This window comes from Lates calcarifer, linkage group LG23 (assembly GCF_001640805.2).
Source record: "Lates calcarifer isolate ASB-BC8 linkage group LG23, TLL_Latcal_v3, whole genome shotgun sequence".
NCBI lineage: Eukaryota > Metazoa > Chordata > Actinopteri > Centropomidae > Lates > Lates calcarifer.
In genome coordinates, this window is record NC_066855.1 from 11,060,161 (window position 1) to 11,076,037 (window position 15,877).

A 15,877-nucleotide genomic window follows, 5' to 3' on the forward strand; every position below is an offset into this window, starting at 1 on the left:
CCAACCCTATTATCAAAATAATGTCTTTCATTTGCTCCGTTGACTGTCTCTCCTCTCCTTGGCTCTTTTTCCTCCTTTTCCTAAAAGAAATGTATTTTAAACAGGACCTAGGTGTAAGGTGCTCATTGTGGGACTACGAGGTACCAGATTCACTCCTCGCATCCTAATTCAGTTACGGCACAGGGGACTGATACCAAGGCAGCGCTCTCCTGCAAAGACCTGGCTCCCGACAAGAGTACAAGGCCAGGATGTCTTTTCTCTCAGATTTCCTCCAGTCAGCCCGCTCCCTACAAATTGTTTGAGCCATCATAACAGTCTGGTCCTTTTCTTTGAACAAAACCAACTAGCTGAAGGCTACATATGAAAGTCTGCCATTTTGCTGACACAATTAAGATAAACTAGATTTTGTAAACAATTAAATTTTTTTTCCTGTCAAGTCAGAATTTAGTTGTTTTTTTCCCATTTGTGAGGAGGGAGTTGGGATTTGTTTTTTTTTTTTTTTTTTTTTTTTTGGGAGATGTGTTAAACCCTCCCATTCTCAAGAGAGCTCCCAGAGCCCTCCATCTATTCAGTTATACTAATTCAATTAGGGGCCTCATCAGAGGGCATTAGCTCTTCCCCATGGCCAGTCCTCCCCCCACACCCCCGCCAGTATATTCAATTAGCTGCACTGGAAATAAGATGATCACAATGTAGAGGCTGTCATTAAGGGACCACATTAGCAGTCACTTGAAGTAGGGGTTGGCTGGGTACTGCTGCCAGATGCCGATGTCTGGACAGACCCTCCGTCTGACCCTTTGCACCTGAGACTTGCTCTGGATGGGCTGGGAGGGGGATGAATCTGGCTCTTATCCAGACATCCTTCTCCAGAATAACTTTAAAAATAACGTTTGATATGAAATACAAGGAGGTATAAACAGTTTTAACATTAAACAAACCGCTGTGAAAAACCTGAACTGAACTGTCTGGTTGAGCTTGCAAACTCTTTTCCCTTGGTCTCAAAGCTATGCTTTAAAAAAAAGTCACCCCCCCCCCTTGCGACTCCTCCCTGCCTCTACGCGATCCATCAATGTCACAGAGGTCTAAACACGCCGCCCTCAGGAGCTGCTTTTCCAATCAGGCTGTAATTAAACTAAAGCTTGGCCTCATCCCTAGACTCTAAACCAGCCCCATCCAAAAAGTCCCCCCCTGCTGCAAATGCGTATAGAGGGGGAGAGGCAGGGAGGAGAGAGGAGGAGCGGAGGGAGTGGACAAGAGTGGGAGGATGTTTGCTTTTTGTGTGTTGTTGCTTTTTTGGCTCCTCCAGACCCATTAATATCAGGGGGCTTTCAGCCATCTAAAATTAATTCGTTTTCGCTTCCCACACAATATAAAGGACATGTGTCCCCTTATGGGAACAATAAGTAGTTTAACACCAACTGACAAACACACAGACATGTATACAAGATGGCAACAAATACACATACCCCCACGGGTGCACTAATGTCCACAGCAGCACTTGAGCTGGACCCTAATGGGCTGGACCAAAACACTAGCCAAGTGTCAAGCCCTGACTTATATCATCTAGTCCCCTTCAAAGTGTTGCTGTGTTTGTTTATCTGTCTGGCTGCTGAAACTCGCAGCAAGGACATGCCCCAGTTCATTTCAGATCTGCCTGACATGCAGTGGGGGTAAATGTTCTTCAGGGGCCTCATTAGAAAATGATAAATATAATTAATATTTGAGCATGCTAGCTGGAGCCCCACACTGGAGAATTGGCCTTTTGAACACAGAGATGGGGAGTGTGAGCTCTCCTTAAGGGAGATGTTGCAGCTCACTGTCTCTGCATGAGAGTGTGCATGTGTGTTGCTTGTGAATTGCCCTCACAGCCAACACAAATCCACACAACTGAATGTATGAGTAAGTCAAAAAGAGTGTGCGTGTGTGTTCAGCTCCTGGGGCTCAACTCACCTTGACATGGATGCGTTGACAGTGAGCGCAGTTGGGTAGGGGTGTCTAAAACCCCCTGTTGTGATTGGATAAACAGGTTGACCTTGCCTGGGAAGGGGGAAGAAAAGAAGAAAGGCGAAAAGGTAAAGGAACAGGGTTGATGGAGGAGGAGAAGGTAAAGCCCCCTGTCTCTCTTCTCTCCCCACCGTGGGCCTCTTTATTCTCATTTGATCAGGACAAAAATCTGGGGGATTGCAGAGCGCAGATCAAAGGGAGGAAAACTCTGAACAATTTGAATGCCACAAATCTTGATAGCAATGGCTAATTAAATTTCATAACCCTTCGCTCTGTGTCGACAGAGTGGGGCCCTGTTCCTCCCCAAGCTGGAACTAGGTGTTTTGTTGTGATAATTAAAGACGAAGCGCGGGTCTCTTTAATGGAGCCATCACGCTAATTGAGGTCTACACATCCAAAGACAAACAATAATGAATGTAAATTTATACCAAAATAAAGTGCAGCAAATCAAAGGGCACCATGGCTGCGCTCGGGGCCTCTCTCGGTATTTAGATCGCGGTGAGAAAACATTAAATTAACAGAGCTTAATTTGTAGCCTTTTGTCATATTAACAAGTGTTGACAAGAGTTACCAGGGGAGAGCCCCCGTGTGGAATTGTGGGTAAAATACGGGCAATCACGGTTCATTACTCTAATTGGACCATACAGAGACATGCAAAATAGTATTTGCCACAAAGTAACAAGTTGAGGTTGGTGAGGGCCTGAGGAAGCAGCAGTGGACTGCTGTGGTCCAGGAGTGAGTGTGTTAGAAAGTTCAGGGATCAAGTTTAAATTTCAGAGAGAGGGGCCCACTCTGGGGACCAACAGGAGACAGAGACAGCTTCCATAATTGACTTTGTCTACATAAAGACCAACATCCTGCTGCTACAGTGTACATACATGCAAGGTAATATCTGCTTCTCTTGTTTAATGTTTTATTCTTTAATGGTCTGGCTTGATCTACATTTACACTTATTAATCATTACAATATGTAGGGTGTTGCTAGTCTTTTCACACAACTCACAGGACAACAAAGCAGAAAGAGTAGTAAAAAAGGATTTGCTTACTGTGGTACTAACCATCCTAGCGGATGGGGGATCTGGCCGACAGTGCCAGGTGACAGTGGGTAATAAGGAGATATATCTGGAGGATGTGGAGGCCTTGGAATTCCTGTGGAAGACAGAAGATGACAGGAGCAGAGAGGAGGTGGTCAGACAGAGATGATGACAGAGAGAGGGAACCGAATCTTTGTCAGAGCTGAATTCACTCTTTGTCGAGAGTTTCGCATCTGAACAGGGCAGACATCACAGGAGTGCAGATGGGAGGAAGAGGAGGAGGAAGAGGGCTTGTTGCTTGCATGTACACAGTGCTAAATCACACTCCCTGATCAAAGGCCTTTGAGGCGGCGGCGGCACAATGTGTTGGAAGAGGCAGAGGGGAGAGAGGTGAGGAGAAAACACCAACACGATTCTTGTCACATTTGTCTACTGAATCAGAAGATTAATGATATAAAATGACTGAGGTTTAGAAGTTAACAGAACACAACAATATAATTAAAGCCTTTTCTGTGATCAGAGAGCTTTCAGTGTGGGGCTACAAGTTGAGTCTGCCTGCTAATTTACACTGGCAAACTGGCTGGATGGAAATGGATTTTACCTGATACTAAACATGAATAGACCAACATTAGAAAAATGCAGCAGTTACAGATTACGAACTGAAAGTTTGGACCAATTAAACTATAGGGGCTATTTCAGTTTCAGTCAGTGTGTATGTATTCGCTTGTTGGTCTCCATTTGTCCCAGTGATCATCAGATTTAGCGTAAAAACAGCTGCAAATTTTGTTTGCTATCCCCCACAGACTAACAGTGACAAAGATGTCCAATTTAAGGACAGCTCTCGTTGAGGGCATCGCCGAGCAATCACGGCGTCCGCGGTGTTGCTTTTACTTTCCGTGGCAGCTGACAGGCGGAGAAACTGCATCGACAAGCTGCCCCGAATGAATGCCTTGAAAAGGTCTCGTACACAGCCGGGTGTAAAAATAACTTTCTCTCTCATGACAAACTTGAAACAGGGAACACTAGACATGTGTAAAAGTGCAGCAGGGGGAAGTGTGTGCGCGCGCTCAGTAGACCAGGAACTGAGGGACTTTTCATTTTGGCTGATGCATGTTTCTTCCACACAGCTGGCTTCGCCTGTGCAGCTGTTGTTGCGGATATTTTGACCAGTGCCAACAAGGCCGAAGTAGAGCCAGTTCAGTTCTTCACAGATCAGAACTTGGCAACTGTTGGTGGTTACACCCAAAGTCCGCAGCTGATCCAGGTTATCCAGGAACTGACTCTTGAGAGGGATTCTTTTACTGATGGACAATGTGCTTTGCAGCAGTTTGCGTCAAAACGGAAAACTTCACTTTTCTTGGAATACTGTTATAACAAAGCAAAGTTCTATTAGAAATGAAAGCCTCACAAACATTATCCCATTGCCACCCAGTGCTCAAGACCTAATATAGCTCATTAATTAATTAATTAAACACTGAGCCCAATTAAGCAGCCCCATTAAGCACTACATTAAACAGCAGCTGGCACATTATTTCCCCTTTGTAAGGACCATCATAATAAGGGAACATTATTACCTAAAACATTGACTGAATCCACCAGAGACCACTGAAAAGCATGAAATTATTCACCGCCCTGAAAATGCATTAACCTGAAAGGATGGGCTGAATGACAGTGAACAAAATGAAGTGCAGGGTCAAGATGCTCACGGAAATGAATGAAATTGCCTAAAAATGTGTGCTGAGTGACGGCAGGAGAGGGGTGCGTGGGCAGACTCTGACTGCTAAACCCGGACCCTCTGCAGGATCAACACACTGTAAGGATGTAACTGCTGATCAGACAGGCACGGCGGATGATCAAAAATCCGCGTGAACCCAAGCGCTCAGGTCACATCTTCCATTTTGAGGACTTTAGTGTACTCAGTTGCAGACATTCATTTCAAAAGAGACAGTCTCTGGGACTCTGTGTGTGTTTACTGCTCTCTCTCTGGTAGTTAGATGTGAGGTCCTCCAACTACAGTGGCTGTCTTGTTTCGAGTCTTGGCAGTTGTGAGTTGCGGTCATGAGAAGTCGTGGTTGTTTGCCGAATTCCATGTTTTACGAGAGGTTTACGAGCCACTGTTCAGGTTCTTGTTCTCAACTTTTCACCGAAGCCAAGCCACATTATTGACCGTGATAGCTAAATCAATCGGTAACAGATGAGAGCAGCAGTTGTCAACAAGGAGAACTTGGGTTGACTTTGTCCCACTATAACTATAATGTGTTTACGGGGAAAAAAAATTAATTTCAATTTGTACGTGGGTGGCATTAATATTAAATATGATAGTAGTTTAAACAATACTACAGAATACCTGTATTGTAAATATGACGTCTGCGTTATGTTTGGATCTTGAATTGTTTTCACAGGAAGGTGTCTGCAGACAGACAGACGCCATCAAGACAAACATAAGGTCCTGTATGAGTAGCATGGCAGCAGGGCATAATAAAACATTTACACACCCATCAGTGCAAACAGTTTCAAAGAGCTCAAGTGCCTTATCTGAGGAGAGCTGCTTCTGTGGTTTTCTAAACTTCTGAGGCCTGTTTTTGATTTTTTTTTAAACATATTGTGGTGTTGACAACTTTAAAACGCTGTACTGCTTTCTAATGCTGCAGGATTCAAGTAGCATGTTGCTATTTGAATAAAAATCTGCACAGGCCGGTCAAACAAGTGGATGCAGTGGAAAAATACTTTACCTGTTTTGGGATCCACGTCTGTCTGTAGGTGAGGTGGGGGGTTCCCCGGTGTGAAGTGCTCATTGCTGTAGGTGATCAGAGGTGTGAGAGGGTGCACATGGTGAGGGTGCTGTACCACTGGAACCTTATTAGACTGAGAGAAAGGAGGAGGACACAGAGATAGACAGATGGACAGTAGATAGATGGATAGAGAGAGATGGGGAGAGAAAAAAAAAGGAGGCCAGGGTGTTAATATTTGGGTTGGAGGTAAGAGATTGCAGGCGCCTGCCACAGAATTACAACTTGGTCTGAAAGCTCTTGAAAGAAGAGCTATCAAATTCTGGGTACTCTCTAGGCGCCAAACCGCCAAGCCACAGTGAAAATAGTGTGGTTTGTAATTAAAAACACTTCTGCGGTGTCACCCTGGAATTCAGTAACACAATCTAAGAGGCTTGGGGGGTTGCCAGTTCACATTTAGGCCTGATGTGTGATGAGGCACTTTTAACCACGGTTGCAACGAAGTAATCGATCATCTGTAAACCACAAAATCAAGGCAGCGCGTGTAAATCCACAGTCATTAGCAGCTCCAGTCAGCGCTCCGCTCCACTCTTCTCCTCCTGGCCCCCCCTTCCTCGCACCCCTTCCCTCGTCTATTCCCCAAGGGCCTGGTTCATAGAGGGTAGGGGTGTATTGTAATAAAAGGGTTAGGAGAGAGGAGGTGGGGCTGAAAATCCATTTCTGCATTTTTGCCAAATTAGTTTTAGCTATGTAATCTTCTCTTTGTGCTCCTAAGTGGTGCAGGCCCCCTTTTTTTCAATTACCCAAAGATTACAGTGGAGCTTTAGGGGTGTGCTGCCGTGGGCCCCTGCGTTAACCGGAGCTCAGCCCCTCTCATCAGGCCAGGCTGGGACAGACACTAATACACACAGTCCCCCCGACCACAAGATAACCAGATTAGAGCTCTGCTGTAGATTAGGCTGGTGGCAGAAGCTGCTCTCGCCTCTTTACCCACACATCCTTATCCTGCCCTCAGCAGTCAAAGAAGCAGCACTAATCAGGCTTATCATAACATGGATGATATGTTCAGGGGGAGAGGAGTGAGACACCAAGCTGCTTGTGTGCTTGTGTGTGTGTGTGTGTGTGTGTGTAAGTTCAGTCTGCTCTCTCTCATAGGCCACACACCCTCATTAGCGACTTTAACCCATGCAAGGAAGAAAAAAAAAAAGAGGCTCCACTGTGGCACATTTCCAACAGACTTTGAAAAACATTAATGGGACTAGATGTTGGCAGGGGGGCATACATACATAAGATGCTCAGTTGCCCGATGCTCATTGACAATACAAATGCAAAGCTGTGGGCCCAGGGCGAGACAAATGTGAGCGGAGCTTAATGCTGCAAACTAATCATCTGTGCGAGGCTATTTGAGGCTGAAGTTAACATCGGGCCCGTGTGAGAGCTCTAACACACCAACAGTCCATTCAGAGCCCCTGTGCTAAATTTTCTCTGGATACTTAAATGCTGTCTCTATCTGTATGGTCCGTGCAAGCCTTGCCATCTAGACCTCTATTCTACAGCGACGTTGGAGGGGGGTGTTGGTGGTGGGGATGTAGGGGGGCTGGGGGCTGGGGGCTGGGGGGGCATTCCCTATTGCCATGGTCCCAATGAAAGATTAATGAACCCCAGTAGAACTCCAGGGAGGCAGAGAGACTCCTGGGACTCATTCACAGCCCTGAGCTGAAAAGGCTGGGGAGGAGAGAAGGGGAGAGAGAGAAAGACAGAGAGAGAGAGAGAGAGAGGGAGAGGGGCTGGGGGTGCGTATATGTGTTTGTGTGTCGGGGGGGGGGGGGTAGAATGGGATTCGTTAAAAAAGAAACACAAACCAAGACACTTCTTGTTGCATAGGGGCTCCTGATCTGATCTGCACATCTAGAACAGAGGGATAAAAAAGAAGAAACTGGTAGAAAAACAATCAGGATGGGGGGTTATGACAGCTGCCAAATGCAGTCTGATGAGTCGGCGGCTGAATGGTAGAAGATGGCCTCTGCCCCCCCCCCTCCTCTATCTCTCACCTCCTAACCTCCTCCTTCATGAATCCCCGCTCCTCCCTCGGGTAATGATGTGAAAGAATGTTGTCAATTCTTCATCTCTCTGTGCTGAAAAAGCTTTAGTGGCCATTTAAATGAGTTCTTTTGTCCAGGGGCCCCGGCCATTGAGAAGACAGTTCAAAATGCCCATCCACTGAGTCCACATTTAGACAGTGGGTGTTAGAGAGGGTGTGTGGTGTGTGTGGTGTGTGTGTGTGTGGAGAACTTAGAGAGAGAGGGAGAGAGCTAGAAGCCAGCCGATTTACATCATAGTTACTTGTGGTCTAAGAGTTATTCTTTTTTTCCTGAAAAGCCCAAAAGTGAGGCAAATAGCAACAGGCTGGACTGACTCCTGCCTCCACAGTCGGCTCAGTCCACTACAGACTGTGGTTAGATGTGAAGGCAAAAAAAAGAACACAGCCACAAAGCTCAAGTTTTGGTACATATGTTGCTGGCTTCTGCTGTTTTACAAAGATTTATTGCCATTTCTTCTTCACCTTTTTACATTCCCTGCTGACATGGGTGAAAACTCAACAAATCCACTGTGCCATCACTCAAACTCATGCCCACAGTGTTGATCACCCAGCGCATATATATGGTCAGTCAGCTGATGTGGACTTCCTGTGGTCTGATGCCTTCAATCAGCTCACACGCTCGCTCTACACGCCACGTGACCATCGCGCACGCGGCAGCACCGACTTTGTCTCGCACTGACGTCAAGGCAGCAACCCGGTGGTCCCTTTGCGGAAAAGGAGGCCCAGCACCTGCCCTGTGGCCACTGCGGGGACAATACAAGCCCGGGACTCGTCTGGCAGCAGGCTGCTGGGTGCTTCAGCCGCACAGAGTGCCGAGAAACAAAAGCAGGCAACGTGGGAGGCTTTACTCTCCCTGCTCCACAAAAGCCAGGGGAAAAGAAAGAACATTTCCTGCCCCCTACACCCCCGCTGACTTGCATCCTTCCCACCACCTCCGTCATTACAACAAACAAATATAGCAGAAGACAAACAGACACGCCGCTCTGCAGTCATGATCACCAGATTTTCTTCGAGCCTCAAAAAAGAGATTTCGCATTCAGAAGACCCTGAAGAAAAATTTAAGAGCACACTCTTGTACGAACATCAATGAACACATTGACTCTTTCCACATCCAGGACACATACGGCGCCTGCTGCTGAGGAAGGCCTGTGCTGTGAAGTGCAGGCAGCACACTTAAACAAAGCAGATCATAAACAGAAGCAGTAGTTGCTGCCTCTGGTTATTGATATTGTCTTGGTTCTATTTATTCTATTCTATTTGATTCTTCTGTGTCCAGCTGCAAGGCTCATATGGCTCCAAGGAGAGGAAGCCTATGTGCCTGAGTGCATTTAGTTTTTTGTGTCATTGTGATCACCTTCTATTCACAATGGTGCTTCACTGCAACACCTATAGAACTTATAACAATGTAACTCTTCAAGAGCTGAACTCACATTACAAACTGTAGGTGCTGGTATGACCAGAAACTTACCTCAAGTGTAAAATATTTCCTATACTAGCTGGTCACTAATGCTACTGTGTAAAAAGAACCTTTTGGAAGTGGACAAATGAATGAGCTGCTTCAAGTTGGATCTCTGGGGAAGGAGAGGGGGGTACAGGAGAAAGCAGAAGGGGTGAGAAAATGACAGCAGGACGGAGTGAGACAAAGGGAGAGGGACAGAGAGGTGGAGGCCGGACAGGAAAAAGCTGTTGGCCTTGCATTTCCGCCTGGTGGCACCTCGCAGGGCCAATTTGAGCCCTAAATGCGAATGTGGCGACCTTGCGGGCCCAGGGGGTGGCTGGGGCGGAGGGGCTTAGAGCCTCTGTCTCTCTGCTTTATGTCATGATATGATGAGTTGTCACAACAGCTTGCGGGGCGCTAATGAGCTGTAGTGAGGCCGGGGCAGGGAAGGGAGGCCAGGAAGAGAGGAGCAGAGATGTGGAGATGACAGTGCTGTGATGGATTGGGGTCCTCTCAGGCCTCCAAATTCCAAAGCAAGCAGAAAAAGCTGCCAGAGCGCCCTGAGCCTCTCCCAGAACGTGCAAGTGGCCCACGTCCAAGGCACATGGAGTGACACCACACAGAAAACACACACACACACACACACACACTATAGCAATACTGCTGGGGAGATGGGGGGGGGGAAGTGTCAGAGAAGAGTAATTTTTATGTTTGTGTGAGGGTATGTGTGCTTTTGATTTGAACGAAAACAAAAAGTACAAACTGTGCTGCCACCAATCTAATGAATCATCTGGTATCACTCAATGTCGTCCTGTTGAAATCTGTTTACATGCATGATTGCTGTTTTCCTTTGGGAGATATGCAGTGCCCCCTCCAGGCAAAAGATCCCCATCTCCAAGCAAACCCCAAGTACAGACACACACACACACACACACACACTAGCCCTAGTAGCACTCGGTCAAATCAATCCTCAGATTCAAGCAGACAATCTAAAGGAATACTTAGAGATTAACAGCAATGGAATATGAAATGCTCCGACAAATTAAAGGCTTATCAGAGCCACAATCCTCCAGCATACTCGGGTGATTAAAAAAAAAACCTGCTACATTTCAGAAATTATATTTCTTGGTTAATCATTGGAGAAAAAAAACTCCACGCAATTTTGAGAACCTGGGAATTGTAAGGGGAAGGGGGGGCTTAAAAGCAGATATGGAGGTGTTGATCAGTTTTCTCTCGCAGAGAAGATGCGTCTCTGAGGGCAAGGGGCTCCCGAGACCACAGTATATTTAAAAGTTAATCTATTCACTTTGCTGCAGTGACATGCCGACTGCTTGATCAGAGCGCTGAACAAAAATATTATGTGGGCCAGAGCCTTTGCTCCCCTTCCTCCTGCTCTCTTCGCTAGCACTCAAGTCATTCGTCACCATTTATTTTTGCTTCCCATCTTTGATAGTCGGCACATCAAATGGAATCGCAGAGAGGACATGTTCTGATATGTCACAGATAAATAAAACTGCGCACAAATAGCTTAAATATGAAGTGGTATTTGCTAGAACTGTTGTATTCTGTGACGACAAATCGCCTCTTAGACACACGTGCGTTAAAGCTTTTTCTTTACAATGTAAACAGCCTCTTGAGCTCTCATACCTGAGTTAAAGGGGCTTCTCTAAGAGGTGATATTGTATCACAGTGTTAAGAGCCAGGCTGAATTCTGCCTTTTGAAATGCAATCAGCCCCTCAGAATTTCAGTTGAAAGCCAGGCAATTAAGAATTTGAATTGGATGACAACATTAACAAAGGAATATGTTAATCTGTGAGGTTATTGAAATCTTATTTTACATTTCATGGTTAAGACATGAGCTTGATCAAATAATGTTTTGTCAAGTAAATAATATTCCTCTTGAGAGAATCATATCTCTGAAAATGTACTTTTTAAATTAATTTAGATATTTGGTTTAAAATTTATTATTTAGGCCTCAATTTAAGTAGATCATTTTAAAGTGTGTGACAATTACAACAGTGTGTAGATTCCAAAGTTTGAGCAATTAGCATGCATATATAATATGATTAGCATGCATGTACATAAGCATGCACAAAATGCTACACACATGCACACACAAAAGTTTCAGTGTGACAGATTATTATAGACAGATGACCACTACCTCCCTCAACCCAAATATCAGCCCCTCCCTTCTTCCCTTCCCTTCACTTCACCAACCTACTACCAACCTGCCACCACCACAACAACCTGTCAGAGTAATGCTAAAAGCCGTCAGTGGTAAGAAAAAGCAGAGACAGTGAAGAAGCAGGGGAGCAGTGCTGCGTTACTCACCCAGCTGCTCAGATTGAGGTGCCAGCAGCCCACCTGCTGGAGGAGAGAGAGCCCGGGGCCCAGGACTCCTGCCTTGGCTCCCGTCTCCTCCGGCCCGGCTGGAGTTCCATCCCGCGGGTACATGACCCTCTCAGTCCCACCCCCACCCCCGTCTCCTCCTCCACCTCCTGGTGGTTCCACCTGGCCCCCCCAGCTCCTCCTTCTCTCTCTACGCCGGCGAGAAGCTCCCTCGCTTCTCTTGGACGCTTCTCTCCTCCACTTCTCCTCCTTCTTTGTCTGTTTCTGCCTTGGCTCCTTCCTTCCACTGTGTGCGAGTGTGTTGCTGGGCATGTGTGGTGCATGTGCATGTGCGTTTACCGTCCCCCCTCTCTTTGCACTTGGTGCCGCGGCTGGCTGACCATTGTTCCCTTAGGTTTTGACATTAGAGTGCGTGTTATCTCTTGAGGCGTCTAGAGACAGGCTCGGGGTCTGAGGCCTAGTTTCCCCATAAACATACACACACGCTCACACACAGTCACCACAATCCTCTCCACCCACCCACATCCCTCCTTTAAAAAAAAATATATATCCCAAAAATCTTTCACCCTAACCACAGAAGCCCTTGCTCTTAGCGGGTAGCAGTCTCCTCTTCTTTCTCAGTGAAAGTTTTGATGCCGGTGACAAGAAGTACAAGAAGTGAGAGCCAGAATGTGGACAGAGAGAAGGAAAAATTACTGTGAGCAGCTTTTCAGCACTGCAGCAGTCTTCCCACTAGCAATACTCCAGAAAAAATATATACTCACAAACACACACACACACACACACACACACACACACACACACACACAAAAAAAAAAAAAAAATCAGTTATTACCCAAATCCCTGCTGTATGTTGGGTCTGTGTATGTGTTTCTTAGAGTATGTGTGTGTATGTGTGTGGGCTCTGCTGTGCCTCCAGGATGCCCAGAGACGAACTGGCAGCTTGAAAAGCTTTGGCTACAAGGTAAAGCGAGCAAGGCGAGAGATGGAGACAAAGAGGAGAGAGCAGGAGAGGGAGAGAGATAGAAGAGGAAAAAAAAAGGAACAAGACACAACAACATCCACAAAGGGAGGGCAGGCTCAGCAAAGTGTGGCCAACAGTCACTTTATCTGTGTGATGCTGACAGTCCCCTCTTCATACCCACTTTCCGGGGGGAAACCGAGGAGAGGGAGAGAGAAAAGTCTTCACTCTGACACAGACGTGGCACCTTTTCGTCGCAATGCTTTTTTGTTTTCTTTTTTCTCCCCCTCTCACCCCTTTTCCTAAACAATACCAATAGAGTGGAGAACAATTCTTTATCCTAACCCCCCCCCCAACTCAGTCTCCATTCAAGGTTCATGTGAACAAGGCCTCGAGCCCCTCCTCACCACCCTCTTCTCCCCACTCCGCAACTATTTCACCTTCAAATCCATTATTCTTCTGAAAGTCAAATGATGAGCTTCACGTGGTCAAGACGTTTTCTTTTCTTTTTTTTCTTTTTTTTTTTAAACAAAAAGCTCAAAGATCTTCAAGAGATCTTAAAGGGGAATTCCATCAAACATGACTTCTAATTTGATAATATGTTCCTAAAATTTGACACATTGTTTTTAAAATAATATAACTGATAATAAAAAAAGCTCTTTATTTTATTGTTTTTCCTGTGATCACTGAGAGAAAATAGTTGTTGCCACATTAAACATTTAATATTAGAGGAATATTATCTAAATGCTCAATAAAAAGAACAGGAAAAAATATTGAAAATGAATTTTTAAAAATGTCAAATCAGATGTCAGATATAGAAAGTTTTTTATAGTAACTTAAAATTCTGACAACAGAACAGTTTCCAAATGTAAGGATAATTTTAATTCTTACATTGTATAATTAACTAGACTTGTCATCCTTTAATTACCTTTTATAACCTCTAACAACCTGAACCTGACTAATGACCATGACAAATTAAATATTTATTGAATAAATTATTTCCACCCAGGCACAGTAACATTTAATATATATTTTAATATAACCTGGTGAAGGTTATTGAGGTAGAAAATAATTGAGAAAAATGAACTAAAGTAATGGAATTCAGAAATGCTGGAAATAAATACGACAAAAATATCTTTAAAAGTGAGCCCAATAAAACAGGGAGTTTAATGTTTCTCAGCTGTATTAAGGTTTTAAATGTTGGCAATAGAGACACCTAAAAACTTACACAGACTTTTCTCTTATTACGCTGTTCCTTTCTTTTTCCTCTTTTCTCGTTCAGCCTCTCTGTCACTGTTAGGACCCTGCTCTTCCCCTGGCCTGCAGCAGGCAGTCCTGAGGCCCTTAAAGCCAAAACAAAGCCCTGGGAATGTCCTTTACACAGCTTGGACAATAGCGCCGGGGCTCCAGCTTGACAAGTAAAAGAGCCCCAACAAGGCGGTGGCTAATTGCCTGCCCTCCCTCCATTCAGCCGGCCTGCCACGCTCCTGCCATCTCCTTTTGTCCCACGTGCACTTTCTTAAGTAAACTGCCAGTTCGCCAGCAAGTGATGGACAGCTCCCAATCACCTCAGCCACAATGGCATCAACGCCACAACACAAGAGAGCAGAGGGGGGGAGAAAAAAATACTCCACTGTCTAAGATGTTTGCACGAGACCAAAAAGTGTGCAAGACAGGAAAAAAAAAACATAATAACAAAAAGTTTTACAAAACATGGAAACGGAACAACCTATGACCTTTAGTCAATCATTATTTTCTCTGATAACTTTTAACAACGTCGGATAAAACAGTAAATAGAAAATACTATAAACAGACAAGTTTAACTTCAAAGTCCTCCATTTACTATAATAATTACAATATAAATATGTTATTTACAAAAAATACATTTGCTTAGAAATTACACATACTTCAAGATTTTAAACATGAGCTACAAAAAATATTAACCTTGGTTTATTAAAGTTAATAGAAACACAGGGATAGCCGATGTGACAAATCATCAAAATTACTTATATTTTACTTATATTAAATGTTAATACAACACTAAAAATGTGAAATTTCCTCAGTATAAATAATGGAATTTATTAATTTGATTTAATATAATTGTGTTTTACTATACAATAAACAATAATCATATTTAGTTTGATGTCTTAGAATAATACACCCCTGTCAGGCTGTCAAGACAAAGCAATCAAACACTGCCTTTCATTATCCAAATTGTCAATCTGTCACTTAGCAACATAAGTGTTATAAATTGCCAAACGGAGCCCAGAAAAATATCTATGAATAAATTCAATCAAAACATAATATTTAAAGCCAAACAAGCACCAGAAAATAAAGCACAGCTGTAATTAAAATGTTGAAAAGTCTTACCATTTAAAAGAGCTGTATTTGGGATGCTGCTCGGTTCCTGGTTAAAACAAGCATGCTGGCACTCGTGGTAGTGCACAGACTCCAAGCAGACTCCCACCACCATGTCAGCCACTAATCCACTGGGGGGCAGCACCTCATCTACGGCAGCCCCCAACTAACACCCGATGGGTTAAGCCGATAAGAGAGCGGCCGGAGGACCGGGCGAGAGCCAAGGTACGCTGGAGCAACTTAGGGACGGCAGCCCCTCAGGTCCCAGAGCAGAGAGGACCGCGAGCGGGCGGCCGGAGCTGGCTGTTCACTCTCAGCCCCCCTCTCACACATTCAAACGCACACTCAGGCTGCGCTGCTCTTCTTCGCGTCTGACCGGGACTCCCTCTTTCCCCCGCTCCCATCTTCATATCCCCCCAATAAGCTCTTTTGTGTCCATCTCTCTTTCTTTGATAAGTTGAAAGAACAACAAAAAGAGGGAGAGAAAGAGAGAGGCTTTCATTCAGCGGCTTGGCAGACATAAAGGTAGTGGAGTGCCGTCTATAGGAGTTGCCCTAACTTGGCTAAACTCAAGCAGCGGGGTGTCTCTCGTCATGTCATTAATCCCCAAAACTAGCCACGCTCCATTCACCACTAGTCACACTAAATTAAATACAAAATCAAAAACACAAACGCTGGGCAGAAAAAGGTGTCAGGAAAAAGGCTAGAGAAAGCATTCCGATCCAGGGCAAAGGGTGTGTGGTGCTAAAGCCACGTTGAACCGCAGTCCTGCCCGTCGGTAGCCCCAATTTTTGATGTAGGAAGCCCCGGAAAAAACAGCCACACAAAAGACAAAAAAAACAGACATTTATCACCAAAAGAGCCTGTCATTGTAGTGCAGCTTTTGCACCTCCAACTCTCCTG

General features: G+C 45.0%; 1 protein-coding gene across 36 annotated transcripts in view; it reads right to left on the minus strand.

Annotated features, from left to right (window-relative positions):
- Positions 1 to 15,877, minus strand: part of tcf7l2 (transcription factor 7 like 2) — an 89,611-nt gene that overhangs the window by 11,731 nt on the left and 62,003 nt on the right. For 34 of the 36 annotated variants that reach the window (XM_051066475.1, XM_051066480.1, XM_051066474.1 and 31 more), the window contains 3 exons: positions 5,770 to 5,902; positions 3,050 to 3,152; positions 1,951 to 2,037 (listed from right to left, as the gene is read on the minus strand). In XM_051066475.1, the coding sequence (XP_050922432.1) occupies positions 1,951 to 2,037; positions 3,050 to 3,152; positions 5,770 to 5,902 (323 nt within the window). Of the gene's footprint in view, positions 1 to 1,950; positions 2,038 to 3,049; positions 3,153 to 5,769; positions 5,903 to 11,637; positions 12,474 to 15,877 lie in introns of those variants that run through there. The other 2 variants (XM_051066486.1, XM_051066487.1) reach the window with 2 other exon arrangements.